This window comes from Poromitra crassiceps, assembly GCF_964638095.1.
Source record: "Poromitra crassiceps genome assembly, chromosome: 25".
Lineage (NCBI taxonomy): Eukaryota > Metazoa > Chordata > Actinopteri > Beryciformes > Melamphaidae > Poromitra > Poromitra crassiceps.
The window spans coordinates 6,172,051-6,195,678 of NC_139649.1; the positions used below are offsets into that span (position 1 = coordinate 6,172,051).

Below are 23,628 nucleotides of genomic sequence, written 5' to 3' on the forward strand. Positions count from 1 at the left end.
ATGTAGCCGAGAAGCCAGACGTCAGAAAGACACCGGAAATTGTCCATTTTGCCTTCAAAATAAACATGTCAAATTAGTCCCTGGACGAAGAGGCCCCAGAACAGTCTTGTACGACTGCTATGGGTTAAGATTGTTAAAATCCCATACACATTATCTGGTATATGGTTTGTGTTTCGGTCTTTCTTGTCATGTGTACTTTTAGGAGCATAAAAATGCCTGATCTTATATTGAAATGCATGACCGGAAGTGCACCTTTTTCTCAATTTGTTGAGCTTGACCCTGGTGAGTTGTCGCATTTTGCAGACTGTTCTTAGGGGCAGTAAGGAGTTAATAAGTGATCCAAACCTTTAGAAAGGGCACATGAACCCCTGGCCTCTTCCACACTGGCCTTGGCTCGGACTGTAACGCACTGTTACCGTCAGTGTTGCAGGCAGGCAGCAGCTGGACTACCCCCCTGCTCCCGCCGGGCACCACCGGGTATGAGCGGCTGGCCAGCGCCGTGTGCAGCTCGTCTCCCCCGGCTCGCTGCTGCTGCCTCTCCGCCTCGCTAACTTACTCCCGGACTGGACATGATGATTCAAGGATGTACAGGGACAGCAAGGGTCAGCAGCTCGTCGGATCGATGCTCCTATCGCTCATAAAATAAGATGTAACGTTCACACGATCAGATGCATTGATAGTTATTAATAATAGATGCCATGCAGCCGCCCGCCTGTCGAGTCTACTGCCGAGCCCAACTGCCCCCTTTCGCATGAACCTGAACGGGATTGGATTTGGCTCTGCTTCTTGTTGGTCATTTCCAAAGGTTCAGGATGAGAAAACCCAAACTAAACCGGATGGTTCTCGCATTGTGTCTAGGATGTTTCATCATGGTCATCTTCTATTTCCACAGCAATCTCAACGCAGGTGAGTTGAAATTCTGCATTATTATCAGAAAAAAAATGCACACATTTCAAAATCAGTTTTCTTGTTTTTATTGTTTATGTTATTATTGTTATTGTTATTATTATTTCGGTGTGTTTTGGAAGATATTTCTGACCTATGGGAAATGTAGTCTAGAGATTTATTTCAGTACTGTCACGGTTTTTAAGCAGCTTTTATTGCAGTTAAGTCAAAGCCACTGTGCAGCAGCCAACTGATCTGATCCCATACTACTGTATGAGGTCTGTTGATCACATGTCTTCATGTCATACACCATAAAGATGACTTTGTCCTGATTCTTCTGATCTAAAAAGCACAACTGGAGGAAGCTTCTATCTCTTCAGATCTATTTTAAAACCATTGGGGACTTTGTGTGTGTGTGTGTGTGTGTGTGTGTCTGTGTGTGTGTGTGTGTGTGTGTGTGTGTGTGTGTGTGTGACCATTTCATTCACACCATGTCATTATACATACCTCCTAGCCCTGCTGTCTCTCAACAGCTTTCATTAAATTATTCTCCTCCCCGGTCCCCCAGCCCTGTGTCGGCTGTAGGAGGTTATAGGAACAATCTAATTAGCAGCTGATTGGTGGAGTGTTTCCTCTGCGACGTGGAGGAAGGTTGGGGAGAAGCTGCAGCTGCCAGCGGGGTCAGCCCGACACCGAGACCTGTTTGCACCTCCTCCAGGTCCCTCTCTGCCACATACAATGGACTCATTCACACATGCCCAGCTATATCATCGTGAGCCAAAAAGCCATATAGCCCGTACTGTGAGGAGGTTCTTGGTAGCCTATGTCTTAAAAAGAGAGAGAGGTCAGTTCTGCTTCATTCTTCAGTCTACTCCTGTATGAAAGACCATCATCTCAAAATGATGGAGACCATGGGTTCAATCATACACTTCTGAAAATCATTAGTTTCAAACTAATGCTTTTCAGAAGTGTAGTGACTATTACACAGTTGAAGCCCTTATTAGTAATAATGCACCTCATGTTTCCATCTTAAAACGTGCCCGCCTGCCTGAAATCAATTTAAACTGGTTTGCAGTTAGTGTTTCCTATTTAGAGTTAGAACACCTTCTTTTCCCAGCCTATAGATTGCTCTGTCTAGGCTAAAGATCACACTGTTAAAAGCTGCAGCAGAGCTACCACATATACAGTAACAAAGGAAGGTACTGCCATGACAGTGGGCTATTCTCCTGTTGAATTGTTTATATGCACACGCTAAAGCCCTTTCAAAAGGTGGGGAAATTATCTGTGGATGGGAGGCTAGCCTATATGTGTCCGTGTCGTATCATTGCCAAAAAAATTATCATATCGTCATGCCAGCTTGTTTTGAGTCATAAAACCCAATTTTTCTGTGTGTGTGTGTGTCTGTGTGTGTGTATATATATATATATATATATAGAGAGAGAGAGATATATATAGAGAGATAGATAGATAGATATCTCTCTCTCTCTCTCTCTCTCTCTTTCTCTCTCTATACATGTATGTATATATATATATATATATATATATATATATTAGGGATGCACGATATATCGGCAATCATATCGGTATCGGCCAGTATCGGCCGATTTTTTAACATATCGGTCATATCGGTATCGGTCAGATGTTGCAATGTTAATATCGGTTATCATTATCAGCCAAATTCTTCACATTGATATGAAATAATGCAGTAAATCTATGATTTATGGGCTTTTCCAAAGGCTTTGCAAATAAAGAAATGCATAACTTTTTCAAATTCAGTGTTAACATGTGTTTTTCAGTATGTACAAAATGTGATGATCATAAAAATGTGGTTTTATACAGATCATATCGACATCGGTAAATATCGGTTATCGGCCATAACAGCAATGTTAATATCGGTTATCGGCATCGGCCAAAATTTTCATATCGGTGCATCCCTAATATATATATATATATATATATATATGTATATATATATATATATATCACTCACTACACACAAATCAACTCATTTGAAGGCATTTCTTGACTCGAACCCTGATTTTGATATTAGTGGAGCTCCACCTCACTTCAAGACTCAGCTTGTCTCTGGTTGTAGGAAAATCTACACTGAAGAAATGTGGGATTTTATGAGTCGGCACCAGGTGAAACTTTTCTAAGATGAGACATTTCTTGCAATGTGCAGCCTTCCTATGAGACCAGTGGTGCGTTCTGTTCTCTCTCTCTAGACACGTCACACAAACACAACAGCAGCGTGAAGAGACGTCTGCGTGGCACAACATGGTCTGTGGAATGTATCTGCAGGTAATGGCTGTCAGGATCTTCTCCTGCACATCCCCCTATAAAACTCTCAGACAGCTGCTTGTGCTGTTAGAGACACTGCTTTTTTATATGATGCCGGGAAGCGATACAGATGTGAGTCGACGCCTCCTCCTCCTCATCACAGTTTAGTGAGAGAGAGGAATCGCCGGGGACGGCTAAAGACTCCAAAAACCAGATCGTCTACAATGTTGTCCGGGTATGGAGGAGGTGTGGGTAGTGCATCGGGGTCTGTACAGTCTTGGGCTGCCAAATAATATGGATCTATAGGCTATAGGTTTATCATGGTTAGTTTGTCCAAATACCGTTGGTTGGCATTGAGATTCAATTTCGCCAGTTGTAGCCAAACCAAACAAACGGTTAGCAGGTAACCAGCCTAGAACCAAGGTCTTTTAATCCAAGCAGAACCATCAGGAGCTGCAGGTAAACGTGAGTGAGAGAGTATTGTTCAGGCCTTGGGGGCAGCTGCCATGATCACTGCACGAAGAAGAGTCGCCCCACCTCATGAAGAAGAGTCGCCCCACCTCATACCTTCCTTGTCTGGGCTTGACTTAAGGCCATGAGGGTCATCATGTTTAAGTGTTCAGCACACCAGCGTCATCGCCAACATCTGCTCTACACTCGGCAAATTTGCTCTAAGAGTCCCTTGGAAATATTTCAGACTTGGCACAGTGGAAATCGTGAGGGGCGCAAAGCGAACTTCCAAAGATAGATAGTAGGGCTGTGGCGATTCACTTATCTCCCGATTCGATACTATCACGATTCTTGGGTGCCGATTCGATTTATATTGCGATTCTTAAGTATTGCGATTCTACGATTATTGCGATTCGATATTACGATTTATTGCGATTTTTGTTTATTTTTTTCTTTTCTTTTTTCAGTTTGTTTGCTTTTTTACACTAGATTAGAACATGGGAAAAGTTGAATCATACACTAGAGACTGTATATTATATATCATGAGTAGGGCTGGGCGATATAGTTAAAAACAGGGGCGGACTGGGATCATAATTCAGGCCGGGCATTAGATACCAAGCAGGCCAGGCCGATATGGGCCAACGCGCGTGAAATTTGGGCCGTTTGAAGCCAGATTTGGGCCGTTTGAAGTCCAATTTTACAATGAGATGCACCCACTTTAACCCTGAAGTGTAATTATTACTTCAGACTAACTAATAAAGTAATAAAACCACTAGTAAACCAGTAGGCGGCGCCTAGCCTGCTGTTCAGTGAGTGGCCTGACTGCAAGCATCCAAAAAAAAAATATATATATATATATATATATATATTTTTTTTTAAATTTGCGATTATCGATTCTGGAATAAAAGATCGATCCAAAAAATCGTGACATTAAAAATCGCGATACTTAGGTGAATCGATTTTTTCCCCCACCCCTAATAGATAGAGCACAGTATCAGATTCAGTTGTTTCTCTGTTCCAACAAATCTCAAGAAGAGTTCCGGATCGGATGTTATCTAATCTGACTCGGAACGAAACGTCCAGAAAAGTCCAAGTGTCTCTTTGGAGTTGTCAGTTGAAAATCGGTTCTGCCTCGTAACGTGCTGTCACATCCTCGGCCGTCCAAGGCTAGGGTGACCCTGCTGTTCTCCTCCCCAACAGCTATTCATGACAGCATGGTGCTATTATTCAGCACTATACTCTGAGCAGGATTTCTCCTTCAGTCATGACAACATGTGTGGTGATTATTCAGCACTATTCACCTTATGTCCAGACGCGGGGGAGGGGCCAAATTCTTCCGGGTCGCGTTAACACTTCCGGCGGTCACGGCGGCGAAATACAAATGAACGTCATGAAGAAGAGAGTTGTTTTTGTAGCGGACAGTGCAGGGGGTAAAACAAAGAACGTAGCAGCCTACTACTTTGAGCTCGGTACACAGCAAGCAAGCAGAGTATCCACTGTTAGCCAGGTCAGATAACGTTATCGTCGACAATGACGAGCACTTTCTTGTAAAACATACCTGGACTCCAACAAAGAAAGCTTCAGGTGGTTTTCTCTCCTCCCGAGCAGCAGCTCGAGCCACTTACGTATCTAAGACCCGCAGACATTAACGTAATTCCCTGGAATGCGAGACTTAACGAGCCAGTTACATGGCGTTGCATTCTTACTTAGACATTGCCGTTTGCTTTTATTTGGTATGTTACATACAATTGGCTAAATTATTAGTTAATTCAGAGTTGGATGATATTGGAGCAGCGAGCCATTTTCTTTTTCTTTCTTTTTTTGCCGGAAGTCGTCACACGACCACACAACCGGGTCAAATGGGCGTGGCTACATAAGGTGAATACTCTGAGCAGGATTTCTCCTTCAGTCATGACAGCATGCTGCTGATTATTCAACACTATTTCTTCTTTCAGTCCATGTTTTCCTTTGTCTATAGTTGGATTCCATTAACACCAGCTGCTGTCAGCGTGGGGGAAAAATCTCCATGGATTTACATAATATGGAGAGATGGGACCACGATGGCATGTTCATCCAGTGTAGATCTTGCTCAATAAGAACTCTCCACTCTGCCTTTATTCCTCTTCAGAGAATAACACATTGTTTTAGTAAGCGTTAAGGTTTGTGCCAGTAGAATGATGCTCCTTCTGCAGACTGTGCTGACTCTGCACTTTCAGAGGTGACCATTGAAAGCTCAGGGAAGCAGCAGGTACAGTCTTCTGTGGCTGAAACACCATCAGGCCCAGGGCACAGGGTCGATTGTGGAGTGCTTTGGCAGACGATCAATCCTCCAGTAAATGAGGGAAACATTGGAGGGGAGACATAGAAGCAGAGCAGACAGCTTGGAACGTTTACTTATGTCTTACTGCCCAATATGTCGCTGCACCAGATTTCTTAGTTTTCTTTGCTATATTAGAACAACACAAATGTGCGTTAGATCCCGGCAGCCTCTTGAACTTAAAGATCAGTAAGATGTTTATCTCATTTGCATACGCTAGATTCAATAAACAGACACCGCACCACCTACATGCCTCTGCCTTTGCTCCGACACCCGTTACACACACATGTGCAGCCCCAAGGATCAGGGGTCTCTCTCAGTAAAGCTCTCTGGCAGGAGGGGGCGGGGCCTAAGGATCAGGCTCCGCCCCCTCGCACAGTGCATCTCAGTAAAGCTCTCTGGCAGGAGGGGGCGGGGCCTAAGGATCAGGCTCCGCCCCCTCGCACAGTGTGTCTCTCAGTAAAGCTCTCCGGCAGGTGAGGCCGTGGAGGGGGCGGGGCCTAAGGATCAGGCTCCGCCCCCTCGCACATTGTGTCTCTCAGTAAAGCTCTCTGGCAGGATAGGCCGTGGAGGGGGCGGGGCCTAAGGATCAGGCTCCGCCCCCTCACACAGTGTCTCAGTAAAGCTCTCTGGCAGGAGGGGGCGGGGCCTAAGGATCAGGCTCCGCCCCCTCACACAGTGTGTCTCTCAGTGAAGCTCTCTGGCAGGAGAGGCAGTGGAGGGGGCGGGCCTAAGGATCAGGCTCCGCCCCCTCGCACAGTGTGTCTCTCAGTAAAGCTCTCTGGCAGGAGAGGCCGTGGAGGGGGCGGGGCCTAAGGATCAGGCTCCGCCCCCTCGCACAGTGTGTATCTAGGCTCGTTTGAATTGACTGCCGCCTGGCCTGGAAAGCAGACGAGAGCAGGCGAGCACAGTCAGGTGAGGCGTCAACAAGCAAGCAAGCAAGGCGCTGGTCGAATCTGCGCAGAATTTGCTCATCTCAAACGAGCCTTCTCTCTCAGCAAGGCTCTCTGGCAGGAGGGGGCGGGGCCTAAGGATCAGGCTCCGCCCCCTCGCACAGTGTCTCTCTCAGTAAAGCTCTCTGGCAGGAGAGGCCGTGGAGGGGGCGGGGCCTAAGGATCAGGCTCCGCCCCCTCGCACAGTGTCTCTCTCAGTAAAGCTCTCTGGCAGGAGAGGCCGTGGAGGGGGCGGGGCCTAAGGATCAGGCTCCGCCCCCTCGCACAGTGTCTCTCTCAGTGAAGCTCTCTGGCAGGAGAGGCCGTGGAGGGGGCGGGGGCCCCACTTTCCCCAGTGGGACCTACACAGAGCTCCGTTTATGGCAGGGACAGGAGGAACACACATTGGCCTCTCTATATTTTGCATTCCCTATCCGCCCTTTGGTTTTCGGACAAGCCAGGCAAAATGCAGAAGAGAGGGTTTTGACAGCGTCAGGTCTAGAGAGGGGTAGACCAAGGGGCCTGGGCCTGGGGTAGACCAAGGGGCCTGGGCCACTTGCTCTGAATGGTCTTCTGGTGAATCCCTTTAGAACAAGTCCCACCATGGGGCCATGAGGCTGAGTGTGTCAGTCAGCAGATGATTTCCTGATTAGGTGTTGGTTAGTGAAAACAGCTGCTGTAGTGTTTTGGTTGGAATGACGACCCACAAACTCGTGGCCCCAAAGCACATGGTTTGAGTCTTAACTGCTTTAGATGCTGTGTGGGTTTCCCCAGGGTCACTGGTAAAAAAAAAATCACTTTGGAGAAACTCCTATTTTAAATGGATGGTACCTCACCTTGGCTTTTTATTTTGTTTATGTAGTATGTAGGCTTGACCCCAAATTTGACGATTTGTTGCAAGGAGCCTGATTCGACTGCCAATCTGACGGTCGAATAGTCGCAAAATGTGGTTATGAAACAAGGATCATCCCATTCCAACTATATGGGGGTGCTGAATGTCTGATTTGACATAGAATTGCTTGGTTTCTCCCAATAGATCGTCATATATAGCCTATTTTGGTATAAGTATCAGCCTATTAATACTGTAAATCCAAGTCCCAATTAAACAAACAAATCAAACCAGCTCATGCCAATGGATTTTCTGATTGCCAGATAGTCTTATTAAAAAAATAAAAAGAAAGGAATAGTCAAACAGTATTGAACTGCCAAATCCGATTGGACTGACAGTATTCCGAGTCGGGGACAGCCCTCGTAGTACGGCTATAGGGCTATAGAAATAGTTTTACTTTTGTCATACCAAACGGTTCACCTACATTTAGAATCGGGAGAGACCATAGAACATTTCACTCGGACCGAAACTTAAAAAAACTACATTGAAAAAATATTTTCTTTAAATATTTTTTTTTAATGTTTTGGTCCTAGTGAAATGTTATGTGGTCTCTCCTGTTTCTAAATATATCTGAACCGTTTGGTTTGAACAGGTGAAACTATTTTTATACGCATTTTACGAAATGTCTATGGGGAAATAAATGGCAGATGAAAATCTCTGGTACAGTGCTGAAGCAGGAAGTAGGCGGTCACTTTGCCTCTCTCAATATTGAAACACCACATGACAGTGGATTGTAAGTTTCCATGCTCGTTGAGCGATGCCACATTAGCAGGGTAGTGACAACACATAATGCGCTCTTTCAGCCAAATAAGTGTTGCCATCTCAGCTGGTTGCTGAAATACTCACTCAGAGTCTGCCAGCTATTAGTCAGAGCCCGAATGAGTTCACACGTTACCTCTGCTGACTGGACGGCGTCTCATTTAAAGGGGGGGGGGGGGCAGGCTTTGGGAGTGGTCATATTAGAAAATGTGTTCTGGGCTCGCTGGTAGTTTCCATAAGGAAGTGGTCATATGTTTAGAGATCAGGTTGAAATAAATCAGTGTACTGTAGCAACATTCACCACAGGATGCCCCCCTGACTTTGGGAGCTGGAGCCAGAGGACACAGCCTCCCCTGGGTGCTCCTGCAGGATCTATCAGCCTCTCATCAGACTCTCTTCATCCCAGCAAAGAGGCTTCATTTGGCGTCTTGGCAAAGGTGGATCCACTGAGCGAGAAGCTTGTGACTGTGTGTGGTTGTAGACATTAGCTCTCATTTGTGTTGTGCTAGTTTGGCCGTCAAGCTGCCCCTTTTGGCATGCAGTTACTTATTGTAGCTAACGAGCAGCTGTTGGGTTGACACTGGCTGGGCTGCAGATGGTCAAAGTTAAAGGGATATTTCGGATTTTTTTTAAAGGGGTTATATGAGCTACTTATGGATCGTCAGTGTATTAGGCCATGTTCAGACTAGGAGGCCAAATCTGATTTGTGAACTTTAGTGACCTATTGATGATTCTATCCAGATTGGTTTTATGAGTCTGGACGCTCCAAGTCTGATTTGTGTCACTTGTCCCAAACCACATATGGAGGTCTGGACACACGGATCCGACTTGAACACTTGCCCAAATCGGATTTGTGGCAGTGCGGACACACTCCCAAATCAGATTTGGGAAACCAATCAAGATAATGATGATTAATGACTTTAGCAGCAAATCGGATTTGCCTGTAATGTGAACATGGCCTTAGTTACAGTAGAGAAGCACCGTCATGGAGGCAAAGCATTGTACTGTCAAAACATATTGTAGCCACCTAAAAGAAGACCCACCTGAAAAAAGTCAGTTCAAGTGAACGCTATGTTTTAGAATATTTTCAGTGCTTTTACCTTGCTGTCAGACAGCCCTTTCCTTTGGCGCTACATCTTCTCAAACGTAGAGCTTGCGTATGGTACGCCATGTGCTGTGTTATGCTGCAGACCAGCTGTTTGTGTCCGAAAGTGCTGCGGTGAATCAAGTCAGTTTTTATGGTTCTGTAGTTTCTCAAAATTATTTCTCAAAATTTGATCTCAGAATATCAGAGAGTCTGAGGCATATAGACTGACATACAGTAAGAAGTGAAATTAGCTACTGAGACGGTACCACAACATCTTGTTGAAAAGAATGATTGACTATATTTTTGGTGATAAGTTGGGTTGTTGTGGCCCCGTTGACTTGCATGGAGTCGGGCGTCTTGGAGTCTTTTTGGAGCTGGCATCTATCCCCTGCTGCTGCCGCTTTTATAGGCTTCAAAGTTCAGCTGTGGTTTTTGGCCACCTGGTCAGAGCTGAAGGAAAGTGGGCTTCTCTTATTGGTCAATAAGCAATGGTGGGAGCCCCAATCCTGAAGCTCTCCAGACTGGAACTCCCCTGTTTCTACTCTCTCTTTCTAGTCTCTCTTAATGCCTGTGAATATTACAAAGTTATTAACTCATCATATTTTACAGTCTGTTGACAATGCGGATGACCAATATGCACAAGTCAGCATTGCTAAGATCATGACAGTTAACAAGAAGCTATTCACAGCCAAACGATGTCCCACAGTACACTGTACAGTAATTAAGCCAAAATAAAGGAAACTCCAACTTTTTTTTGTTAAGTTTGTTATACCTCTATTTATACACAGGGGGAGTCTCACAAAAAGTCTCTCAAAAAGAGAGCAGCACCCTCCCTGTTCACATTCACACCTGGAAGCTGACCAGTACAGCCACAGTCTGATCTGCTGGCCACTGAAGCGGTTGGGGTTAAGGGCCTTGCTCAAGGGCACCTCAGTGGGTGGTAATGAGGGGGAGGGGGAAGCACTGCTTTTACACTTTCCCCACACAGATTTATCCTGCCGGTCCTGGGGATTGAACTGACGACCTTGCGCTCACAAGCTCGCTTCTCTAACCTAGAATGTAGAGTTACTTTGTTTCTAGAATTGACTGAAGGCATTTTGCAGGAAAGCAACATCACTCATGCAAGCTTCACAAATGTAATTTGTTGTTTTATTGCTTTCATGCTCATCAAACCACTCCATTCCAATCAAACCACTCCGTTCACCATACATATTTGACCTTGGGGTGAACGTTGGTAAACTCAAAATTACCTTATCTATTGGTCGTCCATTTTCATATACTTTGTATCCCTAGCAACTCACCAGAGATAATGTTTCCCTGCACAAATGATGATATCAAATTCCCAAGGAAGGTCTGCTGAAGGTCTGCTGAAGGCCGTCAGTGTTGGCTGGCTGGCATGTCTGCACACACGACACAGGAGTTAATGATGTCAGGCAGATAGTAGGGTATTTACAGTCAGGAGTTCACAATCAATATTGGGATTCAACGCCACCTCTTGATCGGATTGACCTAGACAAGGTTGTCATGACATGCGACCAAGGCTACTTTGTGCAATAGTGTCCATCCATGCTGCTCTTATCTGTGAACTAAAAAGTCGTGATGAGAATATTCAATCAAATTGACCCTATTGTATCTAAGCAATCACTTCATGTCCTCATCCATCCACAGTGCTGTAGAAAGGAACCAGGGAAATGACTGTGGCAGCTTTCATTCTTAGTTTTGATGTGCCCAACTTGTCCTCTTTGTGTGACTGTGTGTGTTTAGTCCACAGCAGTTAGGTCTCCCTTCATTCCCTCTCTGAATTTGTGCATTTAGCCTTAATTTAGCCTTAACAGAAGCAACACACATTTTTATTGTTTGCGTCTTTATTTGTTTGTTTATTTATAAGGATCCCCATTAGCTGCCGCCAAGACGACCACTAGTCTTCCTGGGGTCCAGACACATTACACATGACCTACAAAACAGAGTAAAATGCAGTAGTAAAATACCAAAGTAAAAAGATAAGAGATAGTAAAATGAGTATGTATGGGGCATGACACGATGGGGAAAGTGTGTGTAGATCAATTATCTATGGGTTTGCCGTCACAAACCCTTGAGGAAATTGCTAGCCATTCTTGCGTGCCCGTTCTTCTAGTCCTGCACTAGGTCTTCAGTAAAGACTCTGTTGTACTATTTTGTGAGGACTTTGCCGAGTTGAACTGTTGCCTTTACTTGACAAGAGCCACATGTTGACCTCTGACCCCGACTGCTGACGGTGGCGAGATAATGTGAACCATAATGTGAGAAAGTCTCTCCGGGGGGGATAGTGTTGCTTCTATCCCACATGTGTGTAATACAAGGCGTAAAGGACAGGAGGCGCTGGCATTTCAGGAATGCGAGTCGTATTTAATTGCTTTTTGTAAAGTGGGAGCGATGGAAGTGGACTGAAGGTCTGGGTTTCTCAGTTTGGCACAGAGACTCTCTGCAGAGTTATCTCTCATCACTTCATCATTTTGGACATTATTACTTTGGCAATAGTTTTTTCAGGTTCTGAACAACTTCCACGTCATCAGACAGTAAATTACTTCATGATATTGCAAAAAAGAAAGAAAATGGAGGCAGTGTTGATATTGGAGGCTTGTGGTGCTTTTATTGCCACCGCTGTTGTCTGTCATTCGATGTTGGGTCACTTTGGGGAAGAAGCTTATCTCTGATTGCGGCTAAGTTATTGCCGTTACTCTTTGCTTTCACGCTGCATTTATATTAGTTCTGCTTGTGGCTACAGATGTTTGACAGAATATGAAGTTATTAATATGTATGTCATGGTCACATGTGGGCAGATTCTGGGGGGAAGATTGTAAGAGTTTTGTTCCAGTACTCTGTCATATTCAATAAGCTACAGCAACATGGGGTCGGGGTGGGGGGTTGAAATCTGCTTGTAGAAAGAAGCCCTCATTGTCATTTAGGGCTGCAACTAACGATTATTTTCATAATCGATTAATCTGTCGATTATTTTCTCGATTAATCGATTAGTTGTTTGGTCTATAAAATGTCAGAAAATGGTAGTAAATGACGCTCAGTTTTTCCCAAAGCCCAAGATGACGACCTCAAATGTCTTGTTTTGTCCACAACTCAAAGATAATATCAGTTTACTGTCACACAGGAGTAAAGAATATTCACATTTAAGAAGCTGGAATCAGAGAATTTTGACCTTTTCTCTTAAAATTGTACTCAAAACGATTAATCGATTATCAAAATAGTTGTCGATTAATTTTCTTTCAATCGATTAATCGATTAATCGTTGCAGCTCTATTGTCATTGCAGCATCTTGTTTTTCTTCTATATTTAATGGCAATCCAGTCCTGGCATCTTTAAAGGGACAGTTCACAGCAAAATCAAAAATATATATTTTCCCTCTTACCTGTAGTGCTATTATCCATCATCTAGATCGTTTCGGTGTGAGTTGGCGAGTTTTGGAGATATCGGCCGTAGAGATGTCTGTCTGCCTTCTCTCTAATACAATGGAACTGGAAAAACTGGGAAAAACTCAACAGCAATTGTCTCTTTCCAGAAATCATGATGATAATAATGATGATCCACAGACCATATTGTGACCATATTTTCTTTCAACCGGCCGATATTTCCAAAACTCAGCAGCCAACTCACACTAAAATAATCTAGAGATGGATAAATGTATGTGGGGGGGAAATCTCATTAAAGCTGCAGTAATTAAGATTTATTTTAATGTAAAACTAACATACTATTTATTTCCCCAAATCAAATTCTTGTGTTGTGGCAATAAAAGTAGACTCTGTCACTACAGTAATATTGCAGGCGGGCGATCGCATTTACATTCGCCCGGAAAAAAACCATGCTATACGATTAAGATGGATTTTGTGAGAGAAAAGGACAAACGCTCTTGAGGGATGATGCTGGCTTCAGGTTTCTTTCTTCTTGTATTACCCAGGACTTCTGGGGTCAGAGGCTGACCTCGCTAACTGTTCCCGGCTTGGTTACACATCATGTCAGGTCCCAACACTCTAGCAGAGAGATTTAGGGTCAGGGCCCAGTTGCACAAAGCACCTTAGGTTAAGATTTCCCTTAGAGGCCGAGTGAAGGTGTCCATAAAATAGAATCGGCTGCACAAAACACCCTTAAATCTTGTGCTTATGTTTTCCTTAACATGTTCAACCTTATGGAGAAGATTTAAGGGTGTTTTGTGCAGCCGATTCTATTTTATGGACACCTTAACTCTGACTCTAAGGGAAATCTTAAGGTGCTTTGTGCAACTGGGCCCCGGTCCTGAACCTCGTCCATCAAGACGGTTGATGGATTTGGTTCAACCGTGTCGCACGTCTTTATGCGCTGACCTTCACACTCGAGTGGATTAAGATCATGTATAAAGAGCTCCGTGATGTATATTATGATGGCCATAACTGAGAATTTATATCCACTTAATATCCCACAATATAGGAAAGTGGTGCTTTATAATATAGGGTCAAAAGTTCTGTCTGTTCACTTGAAGCTAAAAGCCTGCTGGCAAGCAAATCTGTTGGCAACCAGATGTACACAAAGTGGGCTTCTCTTTAACTTTGAACTTGATAGGTTGGATTTATTAGGTCGATCAGTTAAGCTAAGGTGGCATCTGTCATTATAATTAATACTGCAGTATTATGATCTTACAGAAAAGGAGGGCAGTGAGTGATTCCATTGTATTTGATGGCATTTGAAACTTGAAAACATTGCACTTAAAGATAGAGTGATGAGTAATGGATAGACTCAAACTTTTTCTTAAATAACGCACAAGATTTTTAGGGTTGAGACTGGACAAACTACTTTTTCCCCTTATACTCCCACCACTTACTATATAGCTTAATCACAACACATAATCACAATTGCTCAAGTACATCCTTGATGACATCCTTGATGACATCACTGATGACGTCACTTTCATCACAAATCCGTATACGCCCACCTCTTATATAGCCTCAGCCAGGAAGGTGGAACCCCTCCATAAAACACCAAAGAAGAAGAAGAAGAAGACAATCGCTCGAATGACATCACTGATGACATCACAATTGCACAAGTGACATCACTGAGGACGACAGCCCACTTAGCCAATTTTAACTAAAGAGATGTGTTTTGCGTTTGTATGTAGTGCTTGTGCTTCCCAGTGCTTGTGAGTGTGATTCTGTCTTTTGTCTCTTTTTATCCGCTAAGGTTGTGGATTGTGGTTTGATCCTGTGTCTCTGTCCTTGTGATATGAGCTAAAATGATTCACCGTGTAATCTGATGCCAAGGCAATCGAGCTGATCCATACAAACCTTTAGATCAAGCCTGTCCGCAGCATTCCTGCTCCACATAAAGGAACCTTATCGTGGGCTTTTGGGTTCTCTCTTCCCTGCTTCCCTTCAACCACAGACAGTGTCTGACAAATGTCACATTTCTCAATGCAGAAAATTGCATGTTTTGGACTGCCAAACTCTCTTCATGGACAAGACAAGTGCACTGAAGCATATGAAGCCGTGGCAATAACACGTCTTCAAGTGCATTTCACATCGTACAATATAGACTCAAGTCAAATAAAAAAGTGTAACTGTTAGCTCTTTTCTTCCGACGGTACTTTTTATTTCTGTCAAAAACTATATTTGCTTTGGTTTGGTGAGATGGCATTTAGATACTTTAACATAAGCACGTAACTGTTGTAGAAGGAGTGGATAGATAATCATGCACTGTATACTGTACACATTTGAATGCAGCTTCATATTTCCATGCTTTAACCTCAACACATCTTTCCGTCCGCCGGTACAGAGGAGGTGTAGAGAAGCTCACGTTTCCTGACAGATGTGCCTCTGTTTCCCCAGCCTCTGATCCGGTCGGCGAAGGCAGCACTGGGCACAAATCCAGGAGGAGTCCTCTACAGACACTTTATGACGGGGACCAGGTCAGTCTTCTAATAACCAGGGTAGAGCCATATGATTTCCGCAAAACGGAAAAAACTGACAGAATCGTGGAATTTGGTAATAAAAATGGAATCGACTGTAAAACATGGAAAATTGCAGAATTTTCCGTAATTTGGCTGAAATTGATCAAAGTAGGTCTAATGATCAAAGTAAGATGTAGATCTAATGATCATAGTAACCTAAATTATTTCATAATTGTAAAATAGACCTAGAGAAATTATTGTTTTTTATTGGGGTGTTTTGAGAGGGGGGTCGGTCTTGTGTGGAACCCTTACTGCACCTCACAGTCACAACTTACTTTTCACCTTGAGAAACATGTCGTAGAGGCTGTCTGAAAGAGCCAAGTCGTCAAAAAAAATAAAGATATCGCTACTAACCTCTAAATTGAAATTAAAATGGAAAAAACGTAATTCGGGGAAAAATTAAACGGATTTCATATGGCTCTAAACCAGGATCTCCTAGCTAGCAGTCTGCAGGCTGAGTCCTGATGGATACACAGAGATTTATTTATTTATTTTATTTATTTGTTTATTTGGACGGGACAGTGCAAAATCAATGAACACAGAAACCATGGAACAGATAATAAAACCTGGAACATAATAAAAGTGTAAAAATTGCCGGATTTAGCACGAGGCTAATTTCCATCCGTTGTCCCCGAAAGACATAAAACACAAGAAACATAAAACGTAAAACATAGGTAGCAGCAATACGTAAAACATAGGTAGCAGCAGTACACTCAAAAATACGTAAAACATAAGTAGCAGCAATACACTCTAAAATACATAGCAGCAATTACACTTACAAAAAATAAAAATACATAGTAGCAATACACAAAAAAAGAGAAGAAAGCATTTTACCTGTGGACACATGACTGGTTGGATTTCAGCCATTGTTTAAGTCTACCTTTAAAAGTAGCAAGGGTGGGGCTGTCCCTTATGGAGACGGGGAGACTATTCCACGTTTGGATGTTATACGTCCTTTATCTGGTCTCTGTTATCATCCCCATCTGAGGTGTTTTCCCTTTTCACACACTTTGTTTCAGTCACATTATAAATCAGGTTTACCAATGCAGAGATATGTCCCTTTTGCTGAATTTGAATTGTCAAATTTGAAACTGAATGCAATGGGTTGAAATTTAATTTGCTTATTTTTGCTTTCAGCTTTCAACTTTGATTTCAAACTTTTTCAAGGTACAAATTATAGGTTTATACGATAATTGTCCTCTTAAAAAGAAATGGATCTGATGCGTGCACTTTGATTGCTTACATATTTATTGTAGAATTAATCGATACATCACTGGTCATGTATGGGAAGCCTTTAACGTGAATTGATTCGACTTGTACTGTAATTCGATTTGAACTGAAAAATGTCAATATTGTGTCGGCCTTCAAAAACTCCTATCAGTGGAAACCTGATATTTTGGCTGACACACAGATGACCTTTGACCTAGTACAGCTCCTTCTGGTCTCTTGTTTGACCTAGTACAGCTCCTTCTGGTCTCTCGTTTCAGCAGGAAAAAGGTCAAGCATCTTTGTTTAATTACGCCAATGACGTTTACTGTGGAGGATTCATGTGCTTTTACTGTGGAGGATTCATGGGCTTGTGTTGGCAGCTTCAGACTGCAGACATTGAAAAGATTCATAAAGTGCTTTGGAGCAGCAAGGACAAGAGAGGAGTTCTGATAAGGATGGCGTTCACCTTGGGATTAATTTATTTTCCAGGTATGGGGGAGGCATGCAGCAGTATCATAAATAGTAATAACCTCTGCCGTTATCTTCCCGGCTGGCGTGTGTGTTGCATTACTCACAAAGAATGGATTATTAAATCATCGCAACGTTTCAGGACATGAGTAACTGTGAAGGCATGGATCTGCACCATAGCGTATAATTAGCACAGGCTATGCAAGGGATGCTATGCTACACAACAAGAAGGCTAAAGTCATCATTTGATGCTTATGTGTGGAGGGGAAGTCATTAACACCTTAAGTGCCATAGCCGAAATAATTCGTCTTACATAATCCAACGCTTAAGTGCCAGAGCCGAGTTTACTCGTCTTACATAAACATTTTTTTTTTTTTGACGCTGGGACATCAATCAACAACTTTTACATCTTCGAGATCACTATTGGAGCAAGATAATGTGTATAATCTATTTTACCGACCCACTAAGTGTTGACAGTGCTCCCCCAGACGACCGAAATCAAAGAAAAAACTGCCGCGGGACCAAGCCGTTCAAGGAAATGCCGTGGCGATTTTACAGTAATCCACTTGTCTTGCCTGAGAGCGGCCGCGCACCGGCAGCAGCACACAGAGAGCGGAGAGCGATTTGCAAAATAGATCATAGGTGAAACACGCTTTGAAACACCTCAGAAAGGCCATAATCAACATCTGCCCATCGCCCACGCATTCCCCGGCCCATCTTGACTCGCACAAGGAGCGTCCGCACGCAGGCAAGCAGGCAGGCAGGCACACAGGCAGGCAGCAGCAAAAGCGCTTCTGACACGCCCGCTGTACAGCCAGGAGGAAGGAGGAGAAGACACACGGAGGGAGGAGTTTGAATGAGAGGGGTGTTTCCTGTTGTTATGGAGGAAATTACTGTTCAAAACTATTGTTTAGAATGTCTGACGGTCTTACTGATGCCAAAAATGAATGGTTAAAGTGACTGTTTCACAAAAAGCCATTTATCTCTGAATAAATTTCCAGACGCTGAAACCATGCTGTACTCAACGGCTAATATCTACATAACTACTAACTCTGCAAACTAACTCTTTTAGACAGAGAAAGCACACATTCTATTAGTTATTTTTAGATGATTGGTGTTCATGAATTCTTAACAGAAAAGAATCCTCGGCTGTTGCTAAAATGAGCCAGAATCGTCAAAAACACCCCTGGCACAACTTACCTACAGGAATGAAAACATGGCTGGCATTCAATGTGTTAACAAGCAGCATGACCTCTGCATCATTATGCAGTGTTGGGCAAGTTACTTTCAAAATGTAATATACTACCCATTACTAGTTACTTCCATTTAAAAGTAATAAGTTACTTTACAATATCACTGTCTGTGTAGATTAACTCGTTACTGATTACATTACTTTCACTGTAATAACAGCAGTAGCAGAATGACATCGCCGCCCCAGAACCATCCCGAACAAATAATTTATACCGTCTTGAAGTCAGTGTAAACAATCCAAAATTCTAAATGTTATCCTTTTCCTTTGTTATTGTCATCTATAGTGGTTATTTGCATAAAAGCACACAGTTTGATTAGGAAATGATTTAAATATGTGCTTTGATTTTTTTTTTTACTCAATTTGTAACTTGAGTTACTTGACAAAGTAACTCGTATAATATTACTGAAATCCCATAAGTAATAAGTAATACTGAGTTACTGCTAAAAGTAATATATTACATTATGTTACTTTTGTAATGAGTTACCCCCAACACTGTCATTATGTCATTGTGTTGCATAGATAATGCAGTGAACATTATTATAGTTTTCAAGGTGTAATAATAAGTCAGATTGTTACTGGCCCATAGCACAAAATTGATGGGGGGTTGATGGGGGTTCGTCATCAATCAGTGACTCCATAATGATTACTTGGCCCTTGGCCCACACTCTGTTTTGCAACAAAAACTCCCCACCCATTAAAGTCTCAACACCCCTCCACCTAAACTGCAGAGACATACTTTAAAATATTGTTCCATATAAATGTTAAAGAGATGCACGCTTGGCAACAAAGTCCCCTAACAGCGGTTCTGTAAGAGCTGTTTCCAATTAAAACTCCTTGGGAGGAGGACAGAGGTACACATGCCAGAAAACAAGACGACACTGAAGGATATGATTTACTTTTTAATCGTTTATGGTATTTTCTCTTTTTCACTTTAGTAGCTTCCCCGAGTCGAACCCTGTTGTTGCTGTCGTCGTACTCGGGGGGATGGGAGTCTCCCAGAGTTTTAGTATGATAGCTGGATGGAAACAGCTGGTGCACTGGATTACCGCCAGTCGCCAGATAACATCGATTTATTAATTTTCATATCTAGGTAAGGGTTTTTGTGTTCCTTTGCACAGGAAGTGCAGTCAGTGCTCACTTTGGACAAAAGACCCCCCCCTGTTCACTCAGTTATTTTAAGTCAACAGAATCTTCTTTTTTAAACTTGAGTTGAAATCACATCGGTTGACTTGGGAAAGTGTCTCACTGACCAGTTGACACACTTGAGATCACTGTATTTCTAAATCATACATATAGCTCAGAATCTCAGATCAACGGATGGAAGTTGGAAGACAGCTTTATATACTGTACATACAGTACGCTAAATCCCAGTGAGAGGAGGGTCAGTGTTGGCACTAGCGTTTGGCCCGTCCCGCTCTGTCCTTGATGGGACAGTTGTCTTCTCCGGTGAAGACAGAGAGGCACACATACGGTCAGACAGCGAGTCAGGCTGTGAGTCTCCGGGGCTCCTGACCGCTGCAGCGGTGAGCCGGGCTGAGCTAAATAAGGGGTTTGTGCTGCGAGGAGGCTGAGCTGAACTGGCTGACCCGTGGTGTTGTGAAGGCGTGTGCGGATGGCAGGGGATGGACTGTGATGAAAGACCTCCTGAGGAGGGAGAGCCACTGGGTGTGTCGTCGCAGAGTATTTGCAGAAGAGGAACTCTGTATACTCTTGTCTGCATTATCCTAACTGCAGGAGAAGATGAATAAATGAAAAGTAATACAAACCACGTAGAGCATCTCTTAAATAATACATTGTTTAGTTTTCTCTTGCTTTTTTCCTCGCTTGTCCCGTTTTGTTTGACTGGGTTAACTGAAAGGATAAGTTCGCCCAAAAATGAAAATTCAGACAGGTGAAGTTTTTTTTAGTGCACAAAACATTTGTGGAGTTTTCCAGAGAAGCAAGTTTGCATTGTTTCCTAAACTATGGTTTAGGAAAAGGTCGCCAACTGGTCGTCATGGCAACTCATTACCGTATGTTTTTTGTGAGTTTGGGTCCCAGGGACACACAAAATGTATCTTTTGGGTCCCAAGATGAAAAGGTTTGGGAACCCCTGAGTTACAGCATTCTCCAATTGAAGTGAATGGTGACCAACTTTCAAATGTCAAAAAGAGAAGAAAAAAGGGGGAAGCCCTGAGATGCCAAGTTGACTTGAAAAAAGACATTTACACCCTGTTTTTAACTGAGATCTTCACTGTAGCCGTGAGCTGAAAGTCCCATTTTCACTTTCACTTCAAGCTCACAGCTACAGTCATATTTTCAAGTCAACTTGGCATCTCTGTTGTTTTTTTGTTTGTGTTTTTTATTTTTTCCCCCCTTTTCTCTGTGTTTGAGTTTGTTTTGCTTTTTTATGTTTTTTTGTCTATTGTTTTGTTTTTCATGTTCTAAAAGTTGAAAAATGGAAAAAAAAAATAGAAAAAAAAGCGTTGATTACGCCAAACGATCAGTATTTTATTTTATTTTTTACGCTTGAAAGTTGGTCACCATTCACTTCAAATGTTTAGGAGAATGCTGTAACTCTGTTTCCCTGACGAACTCCACAAATCTTTGTGGACTAAAATACTTCCGACCTTCCACTGGCATAGGGGTCATTTTTGGGTTAACTTATGCATTAAGGTTAGTTCTGACTCTTGTGAAGTGCCGTTTTGAATCTCTTGGAAGTAAAAATACATTGAAGTGGTCCAAATATTGACCACAAGTGCACTAGTTGTTATTTTAGGGTTGATCATTCATTCATGATCTTTGATGATTCTTCATCTTTTCTGTTTTTGTTTGTTTGTAGGTTGAATCAGCGGTACAGGCGATTCACCAGGGCCGACGCGAGCTGTCAGAGGAGGCCTGCCGCTCCTACACCCGCAAACGCCGAGTCCTCATCCCTGAGGACCTGAAGCACGTCATCGTGGACGACCAGCATGGCATGCTGTACTGCTACGTGCCCAAGGTGGCCTGCACCAACTGGAAGAGAGTGCTCATGGTCCTGACGGGCGTCGCCGGGCCCCACCGGGACCCGCTGGCCATTCCCGCCAACGAGGCCCACGTGCCGGGGAACCTGCGCACGCTGTCGGAGTACTCCACCTCCCAGATCAACCAGCGCCTGCGCTCCTACCTGAAGTTCGTCTTCGTGCGCGAGCCCTTTGAGCGGCTGGTGTCTGCGTACCGCAACAAGTTCACGCGCAGCTACAACACGGCGTTTCATAAACGGTACGGCACCAAGATAGTCCGGCGCCACCGACCGGACCCCCGGCCGGAGGCTTTGGAGCGGGGCGACGACGTCTCCTTCGAGGAGTTCGTGTACTACCTCGTGGACCCGGCCACCCAGCGAGAGGAGCCCTTCAACGAGCACTGGGAGCGGGTGCACTCGCTGTGCCACCCCTGCCTCATCCACTACGACGTGGTGGGCAAGTACGAGACGCTGGAGCAGGACTCCCGCTACGTGCTGCAGCTGGCCGGGGTGGAGGGCCAGGTCGCCTTCCCGGCCTCCTCCAAGAGCACCAGGACTACGGGCGACATGGCAGCCCAGTTCTTCCACAACATCAGCCCCTTCTACCAGAAGAAGCTGTACAACCTCTACCGCATGGACTTCCTGCTCTTCAACTACTCCATGCCAGCCTACCTCACGTTTAGTTGAGGCTGGGGACTCATCCACAGACTCATGCTTGAACTCTCTGACCCTGAACCCTTGTCGCAGGTCAGCTCAGGTTCGTCCTGTCATTTTGAGATCCTTGATTGGTGATGGTTCCTGTGTATAAACCCTTGTTATGGAGAATGCAAATACTGTTGTGAACACGTCAAAAGTTGATCCTGAATTGATCTCCAAAGCATATTAATTCGAAGTGCTTTTCAAAAAGCAACATGGCGCTGGAAAACCTCTCTGGAGAGAGGATGGACGTAAGAGAGGACATTTCATCAGAAGATGAAAGTTGTTGCCTAAAGTAGGCATATTACTTTTTACTGTAATAGGTGAGCCAGTGGATATTGATCACCGTCTTGGTATGTCTGACATGCCATTCACCATCAGTGTATACAGTAGGAACAAACTGATCCTCAGCAAACTTGGTTGCTATATTTTCATAGTTGTCTGCTGTTTTCAAAGGTATGATTTTGCACGACAAAAGTAATCCCTACATCAGGAGGAAGGTAGCATATAAAATGAAAGTATTATTAATATCACATTTAGACAATGAATGTCTCCAAATGGACGTGCCTTTTACCTTGGGCCTTATTTTGACCCCACAAGACATAATATGACATCCTTTGTAACTGTGACAGTTTATTTTTTTGTACTGTACAAAGAGATTTTATACAACATGGCGTTGACTTTATTTATTGTGATATTTCTGACTCTATCCCAAGTCAGCCAAACCAAAATAGAGATACGGTTTCTTTCACAATTTTCAAATAAACACATGAATTCAGCAAATGTTGGTGTGGATACTGCTCGACATGTTCAATTGTCTTAGGTGTTTTGTTTTCAGCATTAGTGTGTCAGTAGACTGTTCTTTACAGTGGAGTAAAAAAAATTATATTTAAAAATACTTTTCATTATTTTTGAAAGCGTCTTAACTTTATGGATTTTTTTGACATGTGCCTAAGACTTTTGTACAGTACCGTATAGTTTGCTTCACCTCTGGCATTTAGGCAGTCTTTTCTTTTAAAATGGCGCTGCAATCATGACACCGTACTTTTTAGATTGGTACATGTCAATCTTTATTTCAACGGCAAAACATGAGGGTGCAAAGACGTTCTCCAGATGTCACTGAGAAGGTTTTACAAATGTAATAGCATACCTACAAAGTTCATTTAAGCTCAGACACACTGAAAATATGATTCTTACAGCATTTGGTGGTTATATACCGTTTCCATAGACATAGATCAGTAAAGACAAGCATGTTCTAAAAGTGCATATCAAACTATTGAAAAGGCCTCAGAGTTACATACTAAATATTTTGTACACAAAAATAGCATGAAGAAATATCTGTATCACGAACGATTCGAACAGACACGAACATTGAGACACATCATCATCATCCATGGACCATTCGGCAGCGCAAAACCTAGTATGTGACCCCTCAGACGAACACATTAGGCCATGCTCA

The 23,628-nt window shown here is 43.3% G+C and overlaps 1 protein-coding gene across 1 annotated transcript; it reads left to right on the top strand.

Annotated features, from left to right (window-relative positions):
- Positions 1-812: 812 nt before the first annotated feature.
- On the top strand, positions 813-22,435 carry LOC310798534 (carbohydrate sulfotransferase 11-like; the record flags this gene model as incomplete). Its single annotated transcript, XM_083661073.1, has 3 exons — positions 813-906; positions 15,443-15,522; positions 21,315-22,435. The coding sequence occupies 3 exons, from the start codon at positions 813-815 to the stop codon at positions 22,158-22,160; spliced, it is 1,020 nt and encodes a 339-aa protein (XP_083517199.1). The 3' UTR covers positions 22,161-22,435.
- Between the last annotated feature and the right edge of the window lie 1,193 nt (positions 22,436-23,628).